This window comes from Tiliqua scincoides, chromosome 8 (genome assembly GCF_035046505.1).
Source record: "Tiliqua scincoides isolate rTilSci1 chromosome 8, rTilSci1.hap2, whole genome shotgun sequence".
Lineage (NCBI taxonomy): Eukaryota > Metazoa > Chordata > Lepidosauria > Squamata > Scincidae > Tiliqua > Tiliqua scincoides.
This window is the reverse complement of record NC_089828.1, coordinates 33,027,415-33,052,487: the sequence shown is the minus strand read 5'-3', so window position 1 is coordinate 33,052,487 and position 25,073 is coordinate 33,027,415. Positions and strand designations below refer to the sequence as shown.

The 25,073-nt window shown below is 44.0% G+C and overlaps 1 protein-coding gene across 1 annotated transcript in view; it reads right to left on the bottom strand.

Moving 5' to 3' along the window:
- Nucleotides 1-573: 573 nt before the first annotated feature.
- Nucleotides 574-25,073, bottom strand: part of MYO1F (myosin IF) — a 44,453-nt gene continuing 19,953 nt past the window's right edge. The window contains exons 5-28 of the mRNA XM_066635709.1: nucleotides 24,783-24,870; nucleotides 23,634-23,723; nucleotides 23,010-23,141; nucleotides 21,413-21,547; nucleotides 21,169-21,301; nucleotides 20,647-20,843; nucleotides 19,272-19,352; nucleotides 18,926-19,012; nucleotides 17,817-17,903; nucleotides 17,055-17,222; nucleotides 14,504-14,589; nucleotides 13,980-14,061; nucleotides 13,418-13,524; nucleotides 12,752-12,850; nucleotides 12,363-12,507; nucleotides 10,526-10,640; nucleotides 8,670-8,839; nucleotides 7,861-8,006; nucleotides 6,815-6,961; nucleotides 5,490-5,638; nucleotides 4,194-4,277; nucleotides 2,469-2,679; nucleotides 1,448-1,617; nucleotides 574-1,116 (exon numbers count right to left, since the gene is read on the bottom strand). Of these exons, the coding sequence (XP_066491806.1) occupies nucleotides 1,040-1,116; nucleotides 1,448-1,617; nucleotides 2,469-2,679; nucleotides 4,194-4,277; nucleotides 5,490-5,638; nucleotides 6,815-6,961; nucleotides 7,861-8,006; nucleotides 8,670-8,839; nucleotides 10,526-10,640; nucleotides 12,363-12,507; nucleotides 12,752-12,850; nucleotides 13,418-13,524; nucleotides 13,980-14,061; nucleotides 14,504-14,589; nucleotides 17,055-17,222; nucleotides 17,817-17,903; nucleotides 18,926-19,012; nucleotides 19,272-19,352; nucleotides 20,647-20,843; nucleotides 21,169-21,301; nucleotides 21,413-21,547; nucleotides 23,010-23,141; nucleotides 23,634-23,723; nucleotides 24,783-24,870 (2,986 nt within the window). The 3' untranslated portion in view covers nucleotides 574-1,039. The remainder of the gene's footprint in view (nucleotides 1,117-1,447; nucleotides 1,618-2,468; nucleotides 2,680-4,193; nucleotides 4,278-5,489; nucleotides 5,639-6,814; nucleotides 6,962-7,860; nucleotides 8,007-8,669; nucleotides 8,840-10,525; nucleotides 10,641-12,362; nucleotides 12,508-12,751; nucleotides 12,851-13,417; nucleotides 13,525-13,979; nucleotides 14,062-14,503; nucleotides 14,590-17,054; nucleotides 17,223-17,816; nucleotides 17,904-18,925; nucleotides 19,013-19,271; nucleotides 19,353-20,646; nucleotides 20,844-21,168; nucleotides 21,302-21,412; nucleotides 21,548-23,009; nucleotides 23,142-23,633; nucleotides 23,724-24,782; nucleotides 24,871-25,073) is intronic.

The following is a 25,073-nucleotide window of genomic DNA, read 5'->3' as shown; positions in this document are numbered from 1 at the left end:
GAAATTAAAAACTAGCACATCAGAGAGAGAGAGAGATCTGGGTTTGAATGGTCTTCCTTGATGGAAGCTTCTGTTTCTGCTTCCAAAGCTAAACCATGAGCAGGTGTTCCTACCTTGGAAGCAATACCACTTTTTAAACTTTTACAGCCTCATTCTGTTCAATGAGTTGCTTAGCCCAAAGTTTTGAGTGCACGTCACTCTACTCCACTTCTTCCTCCTTGTTTTCCTTTGTCAATTTAGGTTGGAGGCTACTTGTGAGCATGGACCTGCATTTTTCTTTCAAAACTTTATAATGTGCCATTTTTACAGATAGTGTGCTAATACAGGAAGGGACAACCAAACTTGTATAAGTGGGTATTTTAAGGTGACAATATGTGGGAATGATGGCTTCCAGCACCAAGTAGGTAAACGTGGGCTAGTATTGCCTCCCAGTTTGTTTTGTGCTGGTTGGCTGTAATTTTTTGACCTTTGATTTCATTACCCACAGTCTAAAAGGGTATGAACTTAAAAATCTACAAAGGAAGACTTTCCAGACCGTTATTGCTGGAGTTTCATGTATCCATTTTGAAACACTTGTGTTTTAAAATTTCATCTTTTAATTCCTTCCCATGCACACACACAAATGCATTGCAACATGTTCAAGGAACATCCAGATAGTGGAGAACTGCCTTTGGCATGCACCAATGATCCTCTGCTTTAAAATATTTTCCTATTGCAGCCCTCAGGGTTGCCAGATAACAATCAGAGCTGCTCTCCAGTGAATAAAATACCATGAGCTATGGTTAACTTTGTGCTCCCCTGCATTTCTCTTTGTGATCTGACAAATTGCAAGCAGCAGGGGGAGAGAAGCAGGCTGTTGGCCAAACCTTTTTCTGCTCAAAAATGACTGTTGAAAAGATTGTCCTTGCACAGCCTTTCCTGCAAGTCTTGTAAACAAAGTTCTTGTGTCTTGCACAAGCATGCTCAGTTATGGGGGGCAATGCATAGGTCTTCATTGACCCTGTGCTTTTGCTCCATTGAGGCTGCTGACTGGTTTCCTTCATATCTTCTGGACATAATTCCCAGGAAAAAGACCTTCTTGACCATGGAGGCGGCCTTTCCACCATCCAGAGGGATCTGTGGAAAAGGACAATTATGTAGTGCTTGCAACATCTGTGGCCCTTTACAAACTACAAGATAGCAGGCCTTTGCCCTGAGAAGAGTACAGTCTAAAATATTTGTCATGGGCAACAGTAAAATAAGGGAAGGTTAGATAGTTGGAGCACACCCAAAGCATTGCAAATGCTTTCCCCAATTTATACCTCTCCCTTTAAGCTTCATTTGGCCTCATTTACATGATGATTGAAGGCTGTGCTTCTAACCCAGCCTACAAAGCTTTTTGCAGCCCAACCATCACACAAAAATGCTCTCAAATAATATAACAGAACTAGCTCTACAGCCTTCTTACCTTGCATCAAGATGTCTATCACATCACCCACATTGAAGCTGAGCTCATCCACATCTTGCCCAATATACTGGTACAGAGCACGGCAGCGTGGTCCTGAGGACTTTGGCTGTGGCTTGGGCCTTCCCACAGCTGGAAGTGGTCGCTGGCTGATGCTTCTCTTCCTTTGTGCCCTACCATGTCAAAGACAAAGGGGGGGGGGTTGTCAGTGTGATGTCTGAGAAATATTGATTCAAATTATGCAAAAGAGCAATCAAGTATTCTGGAAACATTTTACACAATCCTCAAAGCTGCATGTATGCTGTGGTTTTGCCCACCTACAAAAAAAGTAGAATGTGACAGTAAGTGCAATATGTCCCTTCTTGGAAATTAGTGTTCTAGCCTTTATGCTAGCAAAAAATCAAGGTTCTAGCCTTTGTGATAGCAAAGATATCCTTGAATCTAGAAAGGGTTTGGATCATGCCAACTGGAATCACAAAAGTCAGAGGCAGGTAATAAAATTTCCATCAGTTGGGGCAGGGCAGGGAGGTCCTCACTCTACCACAGAACTCCATGCTTCTTCCCAGGAAACCAGATTAATTTAAGCAAACTTGCCCACATGGGTGAATAATGTTTTCATTTTCAATATTTATATCCTGCGTGTTAGTTAAACATAGCAAAACAGTTTACAAAAGATAACCAATACAAAACAAATTTTAATATTAGCCAGTAAAAGACTGAGGAAACATCAGAACGAAGTTGATTCTGCATCTTATTAAATGCTTTTTGAAACAAGAAAGCCTTTGGTTAAAAACAGAAATTGAGGGAGCTACTCTAATCTCCAGATGTGGCCAAAAGGATCTTTTCCCCTCTGTTGGCAAGTGGTGTCTCAAAAGAGGAAGGAATCCCTAGTTCCCTGAAATGTCACTTTTTGTTGCGAAAAATAATCACAAAAATTTGGCAACATGGAGCCCTGATCATCCTTAGTTTCTTTGTGTGAAACAGCCTCCCACAAATCTTACAATCTTTCCAAAGACTCTCATACCCTGCCATCCCCTGGTCGGGGACATTGAGGAACTCCAGGTTGTGATCCGATGGTGTCCTTGCCCTCGCCCGGCGGCTCATGTTTTGTCTGGGGAGAGCAGTAGCTGGTGGTCCTTGCCCAGGTCTTCGGGGGACAGAGTATGCCTCCTGAGATCTACTATTCTGAGGAAACTGTGGAGCCCCATTCCTGTAGGGTCCTGAAGGCGCTTCCCCTAAAAGGAAGCATTATAAAAACCTTACAAATAAGTCCACCACATTTTAGACTCTTGCTCTGCACACATATGATTATGTTACTGCCTGGTTGCCTGGAGTAGATTCCTGACTTGCCAGGCACATGAAACATATAAGCCTTCCTTACAGCAATACTCAGAAGACAAACAGCTCAATATCACAGTTCATCTTTGTTTTGTTCTCAGCCCTTCCCTACTCCAAAGAAAGATTAAGGAATTTATGTCCTAAGATTTATGTAACAACAACCATGAAATAGTTCAATTTTCTTTTGGCAGAAGTTGTTGGAGTTTTGCTGTTGACTTTTTACAAAGAGGTTTCTGCTCTATTCTCTTATCCTTTCATTTAAATCTAAGCTCCCTTTTGTAAAAAGAAAGCAAGGTTCTAGACCCTATGGGAACAAAGGTATGCTGCAAAATGTGTAGGCAGTGCCTGCTGAAATCTTCCAGCAACAGACATGGAATTATCCTCATCAACAACCCTGCAAGGTGGGTTAGATTAAGAGATCAGGACAAGGATAAGATTGCCCAGTGATCAAGTGTGGATTTGATCTCAAGGCTTCCTGAACTGTGTTGGACACACTCTGCAACATCACACTTAGAATGTAGCAACACACTTTTTCATTCATTCTTTGCACAGGTCTCTACTCCTTTAATTTGCTCACTAGAACATTATAGGAGCTCTGTTGGATCAGGTTAATGGTCCATCTTTTCCAGCATCCTGTATCCCAGATGCTTTTAAAAAGCCCCCCAATAAGGTGTAACTGTAACAGTGCCGTCTTGTTTGTAGACTGTCTCTGCACATGGAGAATTCATATAGCCATCATAAATCACAGCTGTTGATAAGAGAGAGGTCTCTTACATGAATTAAATCCCTTTTAAAGTCATCTAAGTCAGAGGTCACCATAACGTGATAGTGAACACCATGAGTTAATTATGCATTGTGTGAAGAAGGATTCTGGTTGCCCTCAATCTTTGGTCAGTCAGGTTTATTGGGTGCCTCTGAGTTCTAGCATCGTTGGAGAGGGAGGAAAACAAGAAACTCTATCCATGTTCTCCACACCATGCATACTTTTTATAAACTTCAATCATGCCCACCTTTACCTCTCTTTTTTTCCTAAACTCAAAAGCTCAAAATTTTTTGCCTTTCCTTGTAGGGAACTTGCTCCAACTGATAATTTTGGTTGCCCTTAAAATGCATCAGGTTTAAAAATGAAGAAGAGATCCACAGTTCAGGATAAAATTAGAGGCAGTCCCCGAGTCTTGACAAGACTGATGCCATAGAATTTTCCCCAGAATCCTTTGCAGTTGGCTGGAGTTTTCTGATCAACCTGGACATACTGAAACAAAGGGTCCAGCTAAAACACCCTTTAGTCTTTCCTTGTAGGAAAGGTGCTCCAACCCCCCACATCATTTGTGCTACCCTCCTTTGCACCCTTTTAAACTCTTTCCCTCTCCAGTTTGCACTGATCCTCTCAAACCTGTGGCTACCCTCCTACCTCTTGGAATTGGTGGGGCACTTCTTGTAGGAGCTGGTTGCCTGCGGTAGCCTTTATTCTGCTGGATCTCTTTCCTGGTGGGCTCTGTGGACAGAGAAGAAACCATGATGGTTGGGATGGGGAAAGACAAGCATCATTATGTGGGGTCTGGACACTTTACACTGGAAACCACTCCCAAACTTACAGGGGTACATTTAAAAGCACCCATTGGTGCATTTGGGGCAAAGCCGAGGTTTATGAGAATCTAACCTGTTTTATTTTTCAGTTTTTAGTGCATTTTTCAGTTTTTGGTGCATCTCTCCCCCCCCCCCCCCAGTTTTCGTGCACTGGGTCTTCTGATCAGCCTCTAGACCTTGTTAGGCCTATTCAATGGAGCAGGGGAGACTAGGGGAGAGTTCATAGCTCAGTTGTTGAACTGCCTGCAGAAGATCCCAGGTTCAGTCCCCATCACCTCCTGAAAGGAGCTCAGATAGCAGAACTGAGGAAGGTCCTGGAGATTTGCTGCCAGAGTAGACAATGCTGGGCTCCATAGATAATGGCTTGACTTCATATAATGCAGTTGAGTATGTCTGTGTTGAGCACAGGCTTTGTAGAAGGTGTCATGTTCAATATCAGGTACAGGGTTAGCAAAGAGTTATCATCTGGCATCCTGGTTAGGCGTTGACAGTTGGAGTAGACAAATACGGTAAATAGGTCAATGGTCTAATGCAGGACATGACAGACTTATAGGGGATGGCTCGTAGCTTAATGCACCCACATTGCCTGCTGAAGCTCCCAGCTTCAATCCCCACCACATCACCAGAAAGGCTCCCTGGAAAGCTACTGTCCAAGTCTCTTGGCCCAGAATGATGCAAAATATTAACATCTGCAGGATAAATGGGATTGTGCCAGGTTTGTTTGCATGGCATCATGCACACAGGCTGCAGAATTTAGCCTTTCTGTGGTCTGGGATTTGTACAACATTGGGACACAAAACCCTCTTAGGTTTTTAGGTCACATGGCACAGTATATGGTAACCCTCACTCCAAATAGTGCTTGCTCTGGCCCTACAGCTTTCAATACCTCCAGTGGGGCAATGGGTGGTGCTGGTGGCTGCTCCTTTTATGCTCCCCATTGGCAAATGGAAAGAATCTATGGTGGCTGACTGGGTTCAGGGAGTCGGCTTGGTCAGGTGAGTCTCTGATGGGTGTGGGCCCTTGACTGGTGCTTGACCTGGCTGACTCCTGACGTCACCTCCATTCATGCTCTCTTTTCCTCTGGCCTTCCCAACCAGGTACCGAAACGTCCAAAGCTTACTTGAGTTTTTGGGTAGGCCGCTCCCAATGCTGATGGAAAGTGTCTTCCCTCCTGCTTTCAGGATAGCTACATTGCCTTGCCCACTTAGAAAAGTCACTGTCCGGGTGCCTCCTCCACCCCAGCCTTCCTTCTTCACACGGAATTGTAGTCTGAAACAATGGAGGAGGAAGACATTTAAGTTCTGGGTGTAGAAAAGGCTACAAGTTCAGAACTAGTTCAACAGATACCAGTAAAAAACATGAATGTGCTTACAAGGAAAGGGGAAAGAGGAAGGTGGTAGCTGGGAATGGTGCTTAGATCTGCAGTTCAGTGGAGGAGAAGCACCATCTTTCTACAATGGTTATTTGTGATCTAGTTTTTCTAGAGGCCCTTTCCTCTGTGTGTGGGTATGTGGTTTTGGGTGTTGTGGAGGATACTGGATGGAAACTGGAGGCCGCACATGGAGGGGTTTACAGGAAGTAGGAGGGCTAATTTATGTTATGGTTTCAATTATTTCTTGTATACCATGTGGGAGATGCATAAAATAGGGTACAAATTAAGAAAAAAGCAGAAAGGATGGATGTGTGTGTGTGTGTGTGTGTGTGTGTGTGAGAGAGAGAGAGAGAGAGAGAGAGAGATTGGGCATTTATATATTAGGAAAAAGGATAACAAAAAGGGATATATTCAAAATTTGTAAAATTATGCATGGTTTGCTTGTTTGTCTCTCTCTCATAATACCAGTATTTGGTGTCATCCAATGAAATTGTTTCGACACAACACATAATTCATTTATGGAATCTGCTGTCAGAAGTCATGATGGAGACCACTACCTTAGATGGATTTAAAAGGGGACTGAAGACAATTCATGGAAGAGAGGCCAGCAGCTATCACATAAAAGCTTCATGGAACCTCTAGGTTCAGTGGCAATCTGTCTGAATACTAGTTGCTTAGGATTGGCATCAGGGGAGGACCTGCTGTCTTCAGGCCCTGCTCGCAGGCATCCTGGAAGTATCTGACTGGCCACTGTGAGAAACAGGATGCTTAACTGGATGGCTCTTCATACAGTCCTAGGATGTCAGTACTTCCCAAACAGATTGGATCTGTGTGACTGTTGTACCCCCTTAACAGGGACGGTGGCTTCTAATATGGCTTTAAGGAATAGACTTGGGCCTTATAGACGGGCCTTATGGCTGTCAAGGAAAACAGACTGGCAATCACAAGGTCCAGAGAGGGAATTGGGGGTTGAGATTGCCCCTGCTCATCACATGCATCATGCAGTCACTCCTCTGGGGTGCCACAGGAGGTGCCCAACTGTGGCTTCTGGTAAACCATCATTCTCCACTTACGTGTCATTGAAATTGAGATGGAGTTTGTTCCGGGTCAGCTCTTCATAGCGCTTGCAGAGTAGGCTGATGAGTTCTGTCTTGAATATGGACTCTAGGAAGGTGTCTGCCTCTGCTTCGTGGAGAATGAAGAAGTCATCCTGTCTTGTGCTGTGGTGCCCAGAGGGGTGTGCAGACCCAGAAAATCAGAGAACCAGACAAGGGATGACATAAGCGCAAGGAAAGACGAGAACATATATGGGAGGGCCATTGCGTGCAGAAGATCCCAGGTTTAATTCCCAGTGTCTCCAAAGATCTCAAGGAGCCCAGCTGGGAAAAGACTGAAACCGTTGTCAGAGTGGACAATAGTAAGCTAGATGGGGCAATGGTCTGATTCAGTACAAGGCAGCTTTGTACATTTAGGAGGAGAAACAGGCAGAGTAATAGGGGTTCCCCACAATTCCTGGGATTACAGCATATCTTTTGAACTCAGCAGCCTAAGAATCTCAGGACTCATATAAGACCCTTGTTAATTGGGCAAAGAGGCAACTTTTAAAGTGGTGCTCCTCTTTTATTTAGCAAGGGAAGAGCAACTGACCCTCTTCACCCCAGCATGAAGTCTTTTCCAGTGGCTGTTGTTGGTGTCTCTTTGTAGACTGTGAGCCCTTTGGGGACAGGGAACCATTGATTGATTTATCTTACTATGTAAACCGCTTTAAGAACTACTCTGGTTGAAAATAATAATAATAATAATTCTCAGTGATGTGCTTGGAATGAGATGGTTTCAGGCTGAAGCTCCTGTTAAAGAATCTCAGGTAGCAGTGTTGGGAAAGAACAACTCTCTTTGCTTGAGACCCAGGGCAGCTGTACCCAATCAGAGTGAACTATGCTGGGTTAGATGGACCAATGGCCTGCCTGGCTGCGTATAACGCAGCTTTGTGTGCTCCACTACTCGATCTAGGAGAACAGGTACAGCACATAGATCTGGCAAAGATGATGGAGCCCAGGAATAAATTTGGCAAAACTGAATCAGATTGAAGACAACTGAGAAATATAGAAATGGGCCTCACCTAAGGGAAACCCTGTTGACAGCCTGGACCTCTACTTTCTTCTTCAGCACTTCCCGGATCTGGCCCTTCTCTGGTCCTTTTTTCACCTTCTCGCGGCCAATCAGGTAGAAGTATTTGGGGGTTAAGATGAAGTCACGCTTGATAGGCTGAAGAAGAGATGAGAATGTTTTTGAGAAACAATGGGAGGGGGGGGTGGCCAATAGCACTGCAACATCTAGAGCAGAGGAGTCAAACTCATTTCATACAGAGGGCCAAATAGCATTCATGATGCCTGCTGAGGGCCGGAGGTGATGTCATCAGGCATCAGAAGTTATGTTGTTAAACAGATCATAACCAAAAATAAGAACCTTTTCTCAGTTAGGAAATCATTGGCTTCAAATGACAGAAGAGGAATTACGCAAATCTTGATTATATTTCAAGAGATAGGAGAGCAAAATTTTCATGTGGGCTGCCCTTTCAGCAGTAACATCTCAGCACTGATCAGCAGCTGAGAGCCTGAGGGCTGGATAAAAAGCAACTGCGGGCCACATCCAGCCCCTGGGCCATATGTTTGACTCCCCTGATCTAGAGGGTCCCAGTGTGCCTCCCTTGAGATTTTAGCTTGTCTATCAATAGAGTATTTTGGATTTTGGATACATTTTTCTATACCTTGGTATGTTTTCTTAGTTCTTTATAATAATAAAATACTGTATTATTGAACAAGAATACAAAATTATCAATTACTACATGGGAGAGAAAGTGGAAGAGATTTGGTCATGTCCCAGGGAGCAGCTCTGGGATATGCTCTAGCTATCATTTCCAGGATTTACCTTAAACCGTCGGTCATATTTAGTGACAGAATCGGCAAAATCAATACGTTCTCTTTTGGTTAGAAATTGGCGCAGCTCTGGCTTGTCTTCCATGCCCAGATAATCGCCCACAAAATTCCGGTTGATGCTATTTCGCCGTCGTTCTTTGAAGTTGAGCAGGATGTGGGATGCTACACATGGAAGGGAGAAAAGTGCTTCCAGTATGAGAACGGACTAAGGTCCAAGCTGTGTTAATTCCACAAAAGCACCGGACTAGATGCTGGGCACAAAATTCACCATCTTAGGGGAGAAAAAATCTTTTGACATTCAGTAAACAAAAAATATAGAGTTGCTGACCCATATGATTCCAGCGCTTGTTTCTGATCAGCTTGGAAGTAGGAGGGCAAGGTAATCTCAGGAAGCAGAAAGTTTCCATTTAAAAAAGGAAAACACTCCAAAAGAATGGACCCTCCATTCACTGCTATTTCTTCCATTCATTTTGGATCCCATTTGCTGTGATTTATTTCATTCACTTTGGGGCATGTTTCCTTTGGAGCAAATGGAAATGGATACAAACGGGGACCATTTGTATGCATTTCCATTTGTTCTGGAAAAAATGCAGATACCTGGGGGAGCGAAATATTAGTGTCATGCTTTGCTCCTTATCCCTTCCCAAGAGCAAAAACAGAAATAGGGAAAAATAAATTTGAATTTAGCAAATACAAATACTGTTAGCACAGCCAGGAGGTGCATATTATACACTAAGGGCACAATCCTAACCAGGTCTACTCAGAAGTAAGTCCTATTTTGTTCAATGGGGCTTACTCTCAGGAAAGTGCGGTTAGTATTGCAGTCTAAGGGAGCAATCCTAACTTTTGTGTAGGCTGGCACAAGTCCCTTGCGCTGGCCCAGGAGGGTCACAAACATGCCATAAAGCATGTTTGCGCCTCCTTTGGAGTCGACTGGACTGGTGCAGGGATGTGTGCTGGCCCACAGAAGTTGCATCCAGCCTCTGTGACGACTTGGGGAGGGAGGGTTGTGTCAGCCAAGCTTGGCCAATGCAGGAGTCTGGGGAGGGCAGGGAGAAGGTGGGAGGGAGGCGCTCCGGGATGGGTGGAGGGTGGTCCGGGAGGGGCGGGCAGGGAGCAGGAGGCAGGGCTTTGACCCTGCTGTTTTGCAGGATCCCAACCCTGTTCCCCAAGCAGCATGGAGCGGCTTGAAGCTGCTCCATTCTCCTTGGACCCAAGGAGACCCATTGGGGTCGTGGCGGCTTACCTGAGGGTAAGAGGAAGAGTTTCCCCCTGCCTGGTTGAACCACTTCTGTCCCCAATCTTGCGCTGGAAACAGTGCAGACCTCCTGGCCTGCCTGTTCCAGCACAAGATAGGATTGCACTTTCAATATCTGAAATTTGGGACAAAGAGATGCTGAATTCTGCAAACCAAAAAAATATTTCAAAATTAACCTAATTTGCCTATATGTGCACAACTCCTAACCATTGGGAGGGCCAAGGAGTTATTCAGAGCACAAAAGTTGAACCATCTGACCACAGCTCACCCCACTTCTGGGATTTCACTGAGCTGGATTCCCATGTGTGCTTTTGTTTTTAAATGAAACGTGTGCTAAAAATCATGTTCTTTTGTTTTAAAATGAAAGCTGGGATTCACTAGAGGGGATCCTCTGCATCTAGTAAACCTTAGGTTTGTTTGGTGCAGCCTGTCACATTACATAGCCAACCAGTTCTCTGGAGCCCTTATTCAATATCCAAAACTTTGTTTTATAAGGCCAGGAAACAGATGAAACGGATGCAGGCTCACTGTTTTCTCACCTTCTGTAGAAAGTCTCTCTAGCCTACCTAGAACACTGGTGGACTCCTTACCTTCTTCTCTCATCTGTTCATATTTCCGAATAGCGATGTGTCGGCGCCAGGCTTTCTGGATGATCCGGGCATATCCGTCAAACTTCCGTTCCCGCATCTCCTCCAGAAGGAAGAGCTGGCAGGGACAAAAGGGATGAAATGAAAGTAGGAAAGGAGACCTCAGTGAATGGTTTGGAAAGAAAAGAAAGTTGGGTCTTTTTAAAGTCATGAATCTTTTCCTGTAAAGTATAAATAAGACAAAGAAAAACCACAAAAGTGCCACAAAATATAACTACAAATTAAAAGAATTACTAGGTTGTACATTGATCCTATGCATTGATTACATCACTGGAATGCGTATTCCTGTGGTTTAATATGCTTTCTGGTTTTTACAAGCGTACCAACATCAGAGAGCACAACCTGGCTACTTCGGGAAGTGGCAAGTGGCTTGCTCTGCTTGGTGATGGATCAGGGATGCCTGCCGCTGCAGGTAAAACCATGCAGGAGTTGGGGGTGGTAGGGGACAGAATGGGGTGGGGTGGGTGGAATGGGGAGTCAATAAGGATAGGGAGGAGGGTAGATTGGGTCCGGGAAGCGGGTAGTTCAACGGCAGCATCATCTGCCAAATTCTCACCCCCTTCCTGGGCTCAATCCACCTGAATGAATCCACATGGACTTGAGCCAGCAGTATTGCTGGCTTAGGTTCATGTAGATCCAGTGGGGTACCATGGGCTGTATTGGAATCGTGGAAGATATTGCAAGGAGATAGGATGTGGTGTCTGCAGTGGCCCTTTGCTCTGGTGAATCTGGGAGACATGGACTTAAAGCCTGGGCTTTCAGCAGTGGGTGTGCTGCACAGCTGCAGCCACTAGAGGCAAAGTGGTCTTCAGGGATATAAGCAGCACCTGCAGTAAGGAGAGTTTGTAGGTTGAAGTTGGAGACAGGGGAGACTTGCCAGCTTATTGGACTGACTTTCTGGCTTACTGACCTACTGACTAACAGATTGGCTCATGGACCTGTGAACAAACTGCCTAACTGTTTAATGAACCTGTGGATTGATTGACTGGCGGTTGACCAATGGGCTGATGGGCATACAATGAACCAGTAGACTGACTCATGGACTAGCTAACGGACTACCCAATGAACGGAATGCATGGCAAACTAGCTAAACAGAGACTGCCAGGTGGTGGAGGTGGTGCTACTGCACCTGGAATTGCTGCTGGTTTAGGAAGGCGGGACCCTGCAGACCCACAGGCAAGCTACCTTTTTTACTGGTGCTGGGGTACAGTGGTAGTTTTTGCATACTGCTAGAGCTAGCTGTGGTTAAGCTGGGGAACTAAGCTTTAAAGTGGGCATAAGTTCTCTAGGCCAAGTTTAGAACAGGAATTTGGCAAGACATGGGCTTCCAGAGTAAGGGGATAAATGTTAAGAGTAAGGGGATAAACAAGGGGATAAATGTTACCCATGAGGAGGCCTCTGGAGGTTGAAACACCCCTGCAGGATACAGCGGATGCCATGTTGGCGCTGCTGCATCACTGCACAGGGAGTTAGGTGGGATTAGGATGCTAGTGAGTGTGGCCAGTGGAGTTAATCAGTGACACGACCTTGTTTGACCAGGGGGTGAAACCTCGCTTCTTTTTCTGAATCTTTTGGGGTGGAGCCTGGTAGATGTTGTTGAAATGGTGTGGAGCCCAGTGGATCATACTGTGACAGCCTAGAAAAATACTAGAAAAAAGATTGTACTTGAAAAAATATCCTCCTTCAATCTACCTAGCTTCTTCAATTAAATGGCAAACCTGAGGCAAAAATCATGATGTAGAACTCTGGTCCCTGTCCGAGTTAAGTACATTTGGCTTACCGATTCAGGGTTTTTGACGAAAATTTTTGTGCGTCCCATCTGATATTGGTCTGTGTCCATGTTTACGGACCTCAGCAAGTGTTGGACCCCTTGACGTTCATCTGCACGCCATCTTGGCCATGTTTCTGGGGTCAGGATAGCATACCTGAGGGCAGAGGCACACACTCAAGAAGCCCCAGGGTGAAGTTGAAATTTGGAGAATCACCAAGGCATAAGAGGGAAGTTTAAAAAAACAAACAAACCAGAGGTGAATAAGACTCAAAACATAACCCTTTTCACGCAAGTGTCCCCTCAGTTTTAATCCATGAAGAAAAGTATCTCTGCAGCCCCATTAAAACATACCACTTTTGAAGAGAGGATTATATGCCATGGGGGCATATGCCTTTTACCTTTGTAGGAATTTTTGGAAAAGTCTGCGATAGGCAAAGCCAGCTCGACGGACTCGGATGTTTTCCTTCAATCCCAGATACTCTACTTGATGCTTCACCCTGTCAGAAGCACACAATGCAGCAGAAACACTGAGCACTGATTTACACAACAAGCTCACATCACTTTCATATCATACTTGCTCACCCCAAAGGATCCTGGGTTTGGTGGGGTCTCTCAAGATTCACAGAGACATCTCATTTTCTCTTCCCTGCCCTCCCAGAACAACACAAATGATTCATTTTTCTGCGCTGAATTACTGATGCGAAGGAGCACATGTGCATGTCACTGAAATGCTGCACTAAAAGAATCCTGATGCAACCATTCCTGTGGTTGAGATGGCTTTTGGGGGAGGGACAGTGTTTTATCCCTACACATATGCACATCAGTAAAGCTGAGGAAAGAAAAAAGCTGCCAAGACCCCGAAGCAACTGAAAGTGGCAATGCATTTGCACCTTCGCTCCAGTTCTGGAATGAGTTTGAGAAATCCTCCAAATCTGGAATTTTGGAGGTGTGGAACATGGGGCAGAGCAACTCAAAGAGACGAAAAAGGAATGGAATGAGATAAATCCAATTATTACTACCAGGTATACTATCTATTCAGAGATCCCTTTTTTTCCAGAACTTACCTGCTCTCCTCCCAGTCACGAGGTCTCTTGGTCTCATTGGGCTTAATGCAGCGGATGTAGTGGGGTGTACACTTCATCAGCGTATTCACGAGATCATTGGCTTGCCTCTGTTTGGGAAGACCCAAGAATCTCTACATTACTCAATATTCTAATCAAATTCCACATGCCAGTAGCTTCTAGGCTGTCATGGCACTCAAAGATGCATTAGTGAAACCCTTTCAAAAAATTCAGACCAATGATCTTTCACATAGTGTATCGGGGGTTCCTCAGAAGCTTCCTGAGAGTTCCTCAATGTGAAAATGAGTAATGGTGGACAAGCTTCCCTGAAAGACTGCTTCATGACTGCCATCACTGGCCTTCTCTTGCAATATACCTCCAAGAAAAGCATTGGGAGCCTCACAATTCATCCTCTCAATTCACAGGGGTCAAGGTGCAGTCAGTTGTAATCTACGTTCAAATTAGCTCTTCAGTGCTGTAATACTTAATCTGTATTTCCCTTAGCAATGTCCTAGCTTTCAGAGCAGGTTGGAAATAAATTCAATCTGATCCAACAGGGACTCACCTTGATTTTGGATCCGGCAGTGGTGGGCCGTCCTTTTTTGTCTGCATCAAGTTTTTCTGGGAATAGTGCTCGGATGAAGGCACTGAAAAGCAGAGAGGAGAGCGCTGGCTTGTTGAGAAACATCCAGGCTGAGAAACATCCCCTCCCTAAGAGAGGGCTCTTATCTGGAGCTCCAGAAAAGAATATAAGACAAAACCTGCTGGATCAGATCAAATGTCCATCTAGTCCAGCAACCCGTTTCCAACAGTAGCCAATCAGATGCTTCTAATGAAGCCACAAGAGAGGCATGATATTAACAGCCTTCCTTTATTGATTGCCTTTGGCACCTGGTATTCCGAGGTAGACTGCCTGATTACATGGAGGTTCCAATTAACTATGACTCTTAGCCACTCATGAAACCACCCCCAACTCTGCCCTGACCTATTGTCCCAGTTCTCCCCTAACCTGCCAGATGATGCTCCCACAATGTGTGCCTTAACTTTACCCTTTAACCCTGACTGGGGGGGCATGGGGAGATGACTCACAATTCACTACTTTGCATCAGCTCTATGAGGTCGGTGAAGAGGACGTCCCGATTCCTTTCACAAAAGCCACTCACATCATAGGATACCTGAACATAAGAGGGATCAACAGTTAGCATGTTATTGGCCCGTATTTTGTTTGGTAACCAGCTCTTGTGACTGCAAAGGCATGAAACCACAGATTGTTGGAGGAGGAGGAGCCAATAGTGGATGAACAGACATGTCTCCAGGGGCTCCTGAGATACAGTCTGTTTCCCCCCCCAAAAACTGCAGAGGATCTGAAGATCTTTATCAGGAGAGATATATCCACGATGCAGGTACCAGAGATTTTGAAAGCCTGACCAGGGTGACTTTCTTCTCGGAAACCTAATCATCAGTGACAGTATTGGGGGAGGTGCAGTGTCTGCAATCAAACTGCTGGCTCCGTGCAAAGATACCATATGGAAGAAAAAGCATGAAGCGTAAAGTTTAAGTTGGAAATTTAAGATATGTGTTAATATTGTCCCCGGCTTTGATTGACTGATTTGGCTAAAAGCCCTGGATACACTGAAGGCGTTAATGAGAGACTGTTTAAGGATATTGAAAGTGCTCTTTATCTTTGTAGTGAAATAAATCAGTTGTAGATTATAATTATAAATATAATTTGGTGTGTGGACTGAAATCCAGAATTACTTGTGGATTTTTATTAGACTTTATTGAATTTTTATTAGACTTGAAAGAGTTTTGTCTCCTTGAGACTGTTTCTTTCGTTTTGTTTTTCTCCATTAATCACACTGTTTTCTGTAAGAAAAATTCAAAAAATGCCTGACTGAAAAAACATGTGGTAGAAGTAAGGAGAATAATATGCTGTGAACATCTTGGGGATTAGAGAGAAATTGCAAGATGGAGCCTGTTCCAGATATTTGGACTCAAATGATCCTCAAAAATTTGGAAAAATTGCTCACAATGAGAAGGCAGCAGTTGAGTTGGTCCTTACAGATTCAAACCAGTTTAAAGACTCTCTCTCAACAGATAGATGTGTGCAAGGAGCAATTGGAAGATGTGAAGAAAACAGAAGATAAACAGAAGGAGAAAGCGGAAAAGATGATGGTGAGGGATGAAATCATCATCCGAAGAGTGGATACAGAAATTAGAAGAGTGGAAAACCAACAGGATCTAGAGGGGGTGCTGATGGAGATGGAAACAGAGAAGATGGACAGAGTAACATGGGTGCACAAAATACAAAATTTGTTGGAACAACAAGAAGAAAACATATCCCAGTGAATTGGAAGAATGAACATATCTTATACAAGAAAGTGTGGGCTTATTGGATTCTGTTATGGAGATAAATATTAAAGATATTTAATGGGAAAAATGGAAAGAAAGAAAGAAAAAGAAACCTGAGGGTTAACCTGAGGGTTAAAGAAAATTGGAGGATTTTATTTAGTTAATAACTGGTTTAAATTTACTTAAAAAATAAATATATACAAAATTGATATATATGAATTAGAATGAATTAGAAAAAATAGCTGGAAATGTTAGTTTGTGGATGAATTGTTTTATAGGTGGCTATTATGTTAAAGAAAAAAATTAATCAGATTGGAGAATTAGATTGGAGAATGGTAAAGAACATATTAGATTGTTGTTTTTATTATAATTTGGAAATTAGATTATTATTATTTGACATTAATGAGTAGTTGAACTAGTTGAGATGATAAAAAGTGAATATTTAGAAAAGATATTATAGGGAATTAGGAAAAATCTATTATATTTGATATAAGAAATATACTATAAATGAGTAGAAGAGTTAGAAGTAGATGGAAGAATTGCTTTATATGTTGTTATACTTTGGTAATTAGATTATTTTGTTTTAATAGTAATGAGTAATTGAAGCAAGTTTATGTTTGATAGAAAGTGAAAATTTAGAAAATATAGTACAGGGCAGGAAAAATTTAGTATATATTATATAAATAAATGGATAAACTAATGAGAGGCAGAAGTAGATGAGTAGTAAATTAGGAGATATAGTATGATTAATGAGTAATGGTATATGGTATTTAGCACTCCTAAATGTATATGTTCATATATCTGTGTGTGTTAATTAAAAATAAATAAAAAAACAAAAAACCACAGATTGTTGCTGGTCCAAGCCCTGAATTGTTCCAGCTGCCCCAACCTGCTGGAATCTGCCCTGGTTCCACCACTGAACTGCCAGAATCTGTTCCTCTTGGTCTTTGTTCACTCCATTAGTAAATGGAGTAAAAGGAACAGTTTGTCCCAATCTGCTAGATCCTGCTCTGACTCTATCCCAGCTTGCCAGGTAGTGGCCTGGTTTGATCTGGCCTCCCAGATTCTTTCCTGGCTATGGCCTAGGCTGCTGGAGTTGGTCCTGATTCTGTCCCACCTTTTCAGAACCTGTCTCAGCCTATCCATGATTGTCCTTGCTCTAACTTCACTGTTTGACCCTGGTTAAGGGTTCTGTATTTTTCAATCAAAAGTTGGAAACCCAGTTGAAAAGCAGGCAATGGAGGAAGAGAAAGGGAAGGCAAATAAGATGCTCTATGTCACCAGAGACCTTGCCAGCATAATGGTGAATGACAAATCCTGAACTGGAGCCATTGAAATGCTCGTGAGTTCCCACTGCCGACTGGAGTTTCTGTAGCAATGTCTGGTCTGCTCCATCCCCCTTTGCGTAGACCGTGGCACAGACATCGTCCAAGACACTCATGATTCCAGGAGGATTCTGGAATTCAGAAGGAAAGACAAGAGGGGAGAGTAAAAATGTGGTGCAACAATTTTGACAGCTGGATTCTATGGACATGAAACCATATCCATGTGGAGAAGTCCTGGCTCCCTTGAGGAACTTGTAAAACTTCTACCACAGTTTTTACTAGATTGAATCCACAAAGCCTAGATTAAACTCAACACAGATGAAACCATAGTCGAATCCCTAGACTAGGATTAAACATTAGAATAATGCCTAAATTTGGACTAAATTTTAGATTACACAGACTATAGACTGGATTATATCTAGAGTAAACTCACTATGTACTAATCACCAACTATTCATTAGATTAGGATTAATGTGTACTGCTGAAATCTCATTTGGAATTTGGCCTATGCTCTTCAAACCTTTAGAAAGTTTTCAAGTAACCTCCTACATATTGGTATATTTGGTCTCCCAAGGTCCTATGCTGAACTTCTGTGGACCTTTGACCCTTTGGTCAGAATACACTCTTGTTGTCTGGATGTAATTACTCTGGAATAACTAACACCTCCCAACCGCCTGCACAATTATAGAGGTTTCCCCCAATGCTATCTTCAGTCTTGCTCTTACCAGTTTATTTTCGATGAGATCACACACCACCTTGTTGTTGAAATATTGAATGGGGGTCCATTTAATACCTTCTTGTACATACTCTTCCTAAGGCCAAAGACAAAAAGATGAAATTGACAATGTTTTTATGCTTGAAAAACAACAATAAACAGAGAGGATGAAGAACAGCTGATCACACTGTCCATAGTAGCTACACAGAGCCAGTATAAATACAACGCATCTACATATGAAGCTACTGGACATTGAGTCAGATCCTTAGCTCGCCTAGCCCACTATTGTCTACTCTGACTGGCAGCAGCTCTCTAAGATCTCAGACAGAGAGGCTTTCCTACTCCTGCTACATGAGAACCTTCTCACTCAAGACTGAACTTGAGGCTTTCTGCCTGAAAACAGGTGCCCTTCCATTCAGCTACGGGCCATCTTCTGAGCATATGCGAAGTCACCTTATAGTCTGAGCACTGGTTAATTCTACCTACTCTGAATGTCAGCAGGTCTCCAGGGATCTTTCCCAGCTTTTCAGCCCAATCTTACCTAATTCCATATGTGGCGATGCAGTGGCACCAATGTGGTGTCCACTGGAATTTTGGCCTCCTCGCTGCCCTGTTGCCTCCCCATTCCACCAACCCCTTCTCCATTCCACCCCTCCCCTCCTCCCTTCTGCCCCCTGCATGGTCCAATCTGGGGTGAGGGGCATCTGGTGTTCATCACCATATAAGGCTGGCCACTTGCTGTTTCCAGCAGTGGCCAGGCCATGTGCTCCAGCATGTTACATCTGCGACTGCTGGAAAGTGTACTATGCTGGCAGAATACTCTTTCTTGCAATATAACTGACTCATATGATTGGGCCCTTTGCTACCCAAAGTGGCACTGAAAATTTTTTAAAGTGACAATGTCAGGAATTGAAGCTAGCACCTTCAGTGTAGAAGCATATGTTTCTCTAATGAGCTAAGAGCATCATTCAAGCAGCCAGAGTCCACTCAGCACATGGAATCACTTTTATTGCAGTAAAATGACTGACTGTGCTGCTTTTGAGCACTGAGGAAAATTCAAATGCAATCCCAGAACTCAATCCTGAATGCAAACATTTGACATTATAGCCATGGGCTCACCTGCTCTGCTTTGAGGGTCAACTCAATGAAGATCTGCTGAAGCTTTTCATTCACAAAGTTAATGCAGAATTGTTCAAAGCCATTTCTCTACAGGTTGGAGAAAGAGAAGTAATGGAGATGTGTGTGTGTTTTTTTAGATCAATTCTCAAACTTCAGTGCTCAGAGTGGACAGGGATGGATTTGATTTGAGTCGCCCAGTGCCACAGAAGAGAATGGAGCCCTTTATGGGCAAGGTCACAGTCCTGGGATTTGGGATCAGAGTTTCCAGTCAGCCAGAGGGGGTGACTAAAATCAGTGAATTCCAACATCTGACTGACCAACCAAGCAAAAGCAAAAACCAGCCTACCTGAAATATTTCAAAGCCATAAATATCCAGCACACCAACACTGTACTCTTCATGTGGCTTTTGCATGGCCCTGTTGATCGACTGGTGGTGAAGGAGAAGAGATTGTTTAACAACAAGGAGCAACAAGGTTTATTTTCAAGTGCCACATGATTACAGAGTCAGCGTTCAAAAAGTCATAAGGTTGGAAGTGACAAATAGTCTATTGCAGTGGTTCCCAAACTGTGAGCCATGGCTCCCAGGGAGCCATGGAAACTAGTCAGGGGAGCTGTGGAAATCCTTGTGAAAAACCTGCAACCCTATACAATGTGTAGGATTGTAGTCCTAATGGGGAGCTGCAGCCAATAGCCCTGTAGGTCAAGTGAGCCACCAGTTGAAAAAGTTTGGAAACCACTGGGCTATTGTGTTGTCCAACATTATCATAACAGTCTCATGCTCTATTCCCACAGAGGGCATCCCAAAAACCATAGAATGGAAGTGATCAATAGGTCACTATGCTGTCCAACACTCTCAAATGAACCTCATGCTTGTCCTCATACAGTTAGCCTTGAAATAACTACAGAATCAGAAGGGATAAACAGGGAACCATCTTGTCCAATGCACACAAAAGAATTCCATGCTCACAGAGTTGGAGGCAATAAGAAAGGCCTTATTCTGTCCAGTTGTTTAATATTCTCATGTCCCATTCCCATAGAATTGGCAATGAAACAACCACAGGGTTAGTTGGAGATGATTCCCTGAAGAATCCCGCATCTCCCCTAGAGCTGGGAACCAAAGAAACAGAGCTGGAAGCAATAACATGGTGATGTCTTCATATCATCCCCTACATCATTGCGGCACCCTTCTGCGTTGGCATGTCATCCCCTACATCTCAAATGACTCAGATTTGGAGCCAAATGGACATGGGGCATTTGGGATGGCCCATCTGCTCTCTGCTCTGAATACTCAGGCAGAAAGCACAGTGCAGCCCCCCCCCCCATGGAGGCACAAGGCGTGCCCCCCATCAGGCTTGCTGCACTACTATCCCTAAAGTATGCCCCATTCAGGGTTGGCATTCACATGACCATGGAATTTTTCACATTTTTATTGAAAATGTGGTGGGTGGTGTTTATGGATCCTCCTCTCCTTTTGTCCTCACAACAGCCCTGTGAGGTAGGGTTAGAGAGACAGTGAATGACCCAAGGTCACCCAGGAAACTTCATGGCTAAGTGGGAATTTGAACCTAGATTTTCCAGGTCTTCCAAACCACTACACCATCCTGGCTCTCTGGACCTGGAGCTGGACTTGATAAACAGACTGTCCGCTTCTCCCACATTCTCCTGAAAGACACATCATATACCCCCCAAAAGGGGGCCTAGAACAGAACAAGGTCACTCACCTCTACAAGGAAGTCAAAGACACGAGAATACAGACCCTTGGCAAGGGCGTCGCGGGTATAGGAAGCTTGCTCTACATTGAGGGTCACATTGATAGACTCTGTCCGGCCACCCCATTTGCTGTCCATCTTCCTGCTGGTGAGCTTCTCTTTAAGGCGATTCCCGTCAATCCCCAAGAGGTAAGCAGGAAAAGCGAGCACTGGAGTGGAAAAGGGGAAAGAGGAACAATTGGGGTCCAGACGGAATGGTGGGAGGTTGGACATTGTGGAGGTTCTTATCAATAACATTTGCACGCAACCTGCCATTTCCCCAAGAAGATGAGTGGTGTATATGGGGTAATCTCACAAAGACCTTGTTAGAGCAGTTAGGTCGACTCCAAGGTAAGTGGCTACCCAATCTCCAGGGCTCTCTGTATGGGTTTATGAGCTGAAGGGCTCATTTTGGCAAATGCAAAGTCTAAGTGGCCACTATATTTGGGGAAGGAATATTATTCATGTTTAGATTAGCCCACCAGGATGACTCACAATCTGGACTCTCCACCTGGGCGTAGTTGCCCTGTTCCTGGAAACCAATGTTGCCCAGATGAAGGATGCCAGCAATGATCTGTAGGACAATTTGCTTGTCTTGACCTGTGATGCCAATCACGTCCATGGCATTCTGGGGGCACCGCCCAGAAGAGAGAGAGAGAGAGACAGAGGGAAAATGTACTGAGACATGAATTTTAGGAGCAAAGCCTGTTTGTTCTCACAGTCAACTATGATTGCTCACCATGGTTTCGTGGAAGTCACTCCGGTCATCAGTCCCATCGACTTTGTATGTTTCCGACTGATTCAGATAATAGTAATATTCTGGGGTCATAATCCCCAGATTATGTTTCTGATCTGGTGAACCACCTTCAATAAGCTGTTAAGAAGGGAAAGCAGAAGGAAAGAAAACTACACAACAAGGTAAGAGGCAGGCCCCTTGATGCACCCGAAATAGGGGTGGCTCTAAACGTTTTCCTCTGCTGAATTACTCCCTGAATTTTGGAGTTCACAGTGATATGACCTTGTTTTTGAAGTGGAACCAATGCATTCAGACTCCTCTGCCGCTCTGTTTTTACATTTCCAAATTTTATATACAGCACTGTCTATGAGCACTTCCTTTGTGTCTCTCCCCTTAAGCTACCTATCTGTTTATATTATTATTATTATTATTATTATTATTATTATTATTAGTAGTAGTAGTAGTAGTAGTAGTAGTAGTAGTAACAGTATTTATATACCGCTTTTCAACTAAAAGTTCACTATATATATATATATATATATATATATATATATATATATATATATTGCATAAACTGCTGTAAAAAAGCAATCCTGATACGATTGCACAAGTATCAAGACTCTTTTTGTGTGGTGTTTTACTGATGTGCAGGAAAGTATGTGCACATTGGTAAAACGCCACCAAAAAAGATGTGCAGTCACATTAGGATTGCTTTTTTTAAAAAACAGTATTTTATCAGTAATCCAGCACATATGTGTGACATCGGGAGGTGAAGATACAAATGAACTGAAGGCAGTGGCATACCTGGGAGGGGTCCAGGGGAACATGTGTTCCTGGGCAGTAGAGGGGTAGGGACAGCATTTGCCGCCTCCCACACCCACTGCCTCCCACCTGGCGGTATACTGAAGGCTGGAAAGGCTGTGCGTGGACTTCCCAGCTCCCAAAAGCCCTTCTTAGGCTTCCAAAGGGTCTTTAAACCACTTCTGGTATTTGGTCCTTTCTTAAAGGCCCTCAGAGGACTTAAAAGGCCTTTGAGGGCTGGGAAGGCCTCATGTGTCTCTCTGGCCCTCAGAACGCCTCTAGGGGAGGCAGTGGGCATGGGGGGGGCAGTACCTCCAGATGGGGGCTGCACCCCTCAAGGTGGCATTCCAGGCACCACAGTGGCTAGAACTGCCGCTGACTGAAGGAACTGAAAGCTGAGGTAAATTGTGCCTGCTCCAGTTCTGAAATTATAAATTTTCCTAGTTAAATTAGAATTAAGGAGAAGTGGAATTAAGCACAGGGTGAACATCTGGAACAATAACAAAACTGAACGAGGGAAATGTGCTCACTCCTAATCAAGGTTCCTAGCTACATGACTGAGAGATCATTGCCTACGTGTGTAAGCTAGTGATGACGATGGCAGCACTCCATGAGAGTGCCTGGGAATTGGTATGGAAACCTTTGACAGCCACTAGACCTTGGAAAATGCTCAACAGCACCTACTGTGGGTGCCTGCCATGGAGTCAGTGCATAGTGGCATATGTCATGCTCTTATCCATGCAACTCCCTCACACAACCACTCTCATAATCATGCTACCTGTGGCACGAGTTCCATTACCTGGTAATAGATGTGGAAGTTCCTCTCACTTTCGTTCTGGCTCACCACCCGGGATTTTTCCAGTAGGAAGTTGGAGATCTTCCCTCCATCCGGTTCACCTCCCCGACTGAACTGGATCTCAAAGTATTTCCCCTGGTGTGTGATACAGGGAATCAGGCAGGCAGGTAGTAAAGCTGGCCTCCACAAGGCCTTTTGGTAGCCAAAATCTTTACAATGGAGGAATTGGGAATGTACATCCTGGTAGCTCCTGTGCAAAGGAGAGGTTCAGGTGGCATATGGTAGGGCCCTCTCAGCCCCAGGTTTAGTATTCCTTCCCCCCCATGAAGTTTGGATGATCTCAACTCTCCCAGCCTTCAGATAGCTACTTAAGATCTCTTTGGTACAAGAGGACGTCAGCATGAACTGAACTAGGACTCCATTGTTCGCTGTGATTTATGGTCCTTGGCATATTTTCACAGATCCTTTTAACTACATTATTAGCTGTGTTGGGGCCCTGCAGGTAAAAAGCAGCATCTAAATCTAAAAATAATTTTAAAAGTGCTCTCTTTTCAGCAAAAAAACCTGGGAGGATGTGAGAATCTGTTCCCAAAATGTGAACCTTAAGACTACTCTGCAAAGACTTACAAATCGGCTGGAGTTGTTGTTCCTGACTGTCTTGGCATTGCCGAAAGCTTCTAGCAGCGGGTTGGACTGGAGAATGATGTCTTTGACATGCTGAAATGAAGGGAGCCCCAGGTATGTTAGCAAAATGCAGCCAGGTGGAATTACATCAGGACAATGTGGATTGGGGTACTCCGTCTTGCTCCGACAAGGTCTGAGAGCTTTATTTCACTGGTAACCCTGAATCTTGCTTCTGAAAGCTCTCATTTGTTTTACAATATCTCTGATTTTCAGAAAACCACATGAAGTTAAATGGAACCTCCATATACAGAGGTTTATATATACTTGTGAATATTAGAAACTAGGGAGACAAACAACAGGGATGGCTTCTTCAGCCCTTACTTGTGGGCTTCCTAGAGGTCTCTGGCTGGTCCCTGTTGGAGACAGGATACTGGACTAGATGGCTTTTTCATACTTTTAAATTATTTTTATTTTTATTAGACTATAACTGTGAAATGAGTTAAGTTGCACTCACAACAACGTACTGATGACTTTTCAAAGTCAACCCTTTGGAGACTACTAGTTTCATACTCTGATGCAGGGGTGTTCAAAGTTTTTGGCAGGAGGGCCACATCATCTTTCTGACACTGTGACGGGGGCCAGTGAAAAAAAGAATTAATTTACATTTAAAATTTGAATGAATTTACATAAGTTTACATAAATGAATATATTAAAGATGAACTTATAGGAATGAATGAAGGTCTTGCAATAATTCAAGTCCTATGAAAGGCCTGGCACAAAGCAAGGCCGGCCTTTCCTTCGCTGCCACTGTTGCATCACAGACGTGAAACAGCAAGCAGTGGAGGGACCCCTCATCCCACAGCTCACACAAGAGGTCAAACAGTCACCCTCACCCTGAAAGCAGTTGCGTCGAGCCAGTGTGGGCTCCAACAAATCTCTGGAGGCCCAGAGGTTCATTGGGGACTGGGAGCTCCCTGAGGGCCACATTGGGAGTCCTCGAGGGCCACAAGTGGGGCCAGGGTTTGGGCACTCCTGCTCTGACGCTATCAGTTTCTACCTTTCTTGAGCATCAGAAGAATGACATAATCAGCTGAAATTGAGAAGCGTTAGGGAAGAAGGTGAGGAAACAGGCACTTTGCCAGCAAGACGTACCTGCACTTTTCCTCCACCCCCTGACACTTTGGAAATGTAGCCCATGATGTATTTTGCTGCCACTGTTTTCCCAGCTCCGCTCTCGCCACTAGAAACAAAGCACCACAAAACTGTGAAACAGGATGAATATACAAAGCAGGGAGTCAGGGATGTAAAGCTATTTTTGGTGCCGCTGTCTAGTGTGAAAGGGCCTCCGCCTTTAGAGGTTCACATCAAAGACAGACAGATGCAGGGCATTCTAGAACATTCTGGTTCATCTGAAGGCAGCAGGAAGCAGGAGAAGGAGCTCGC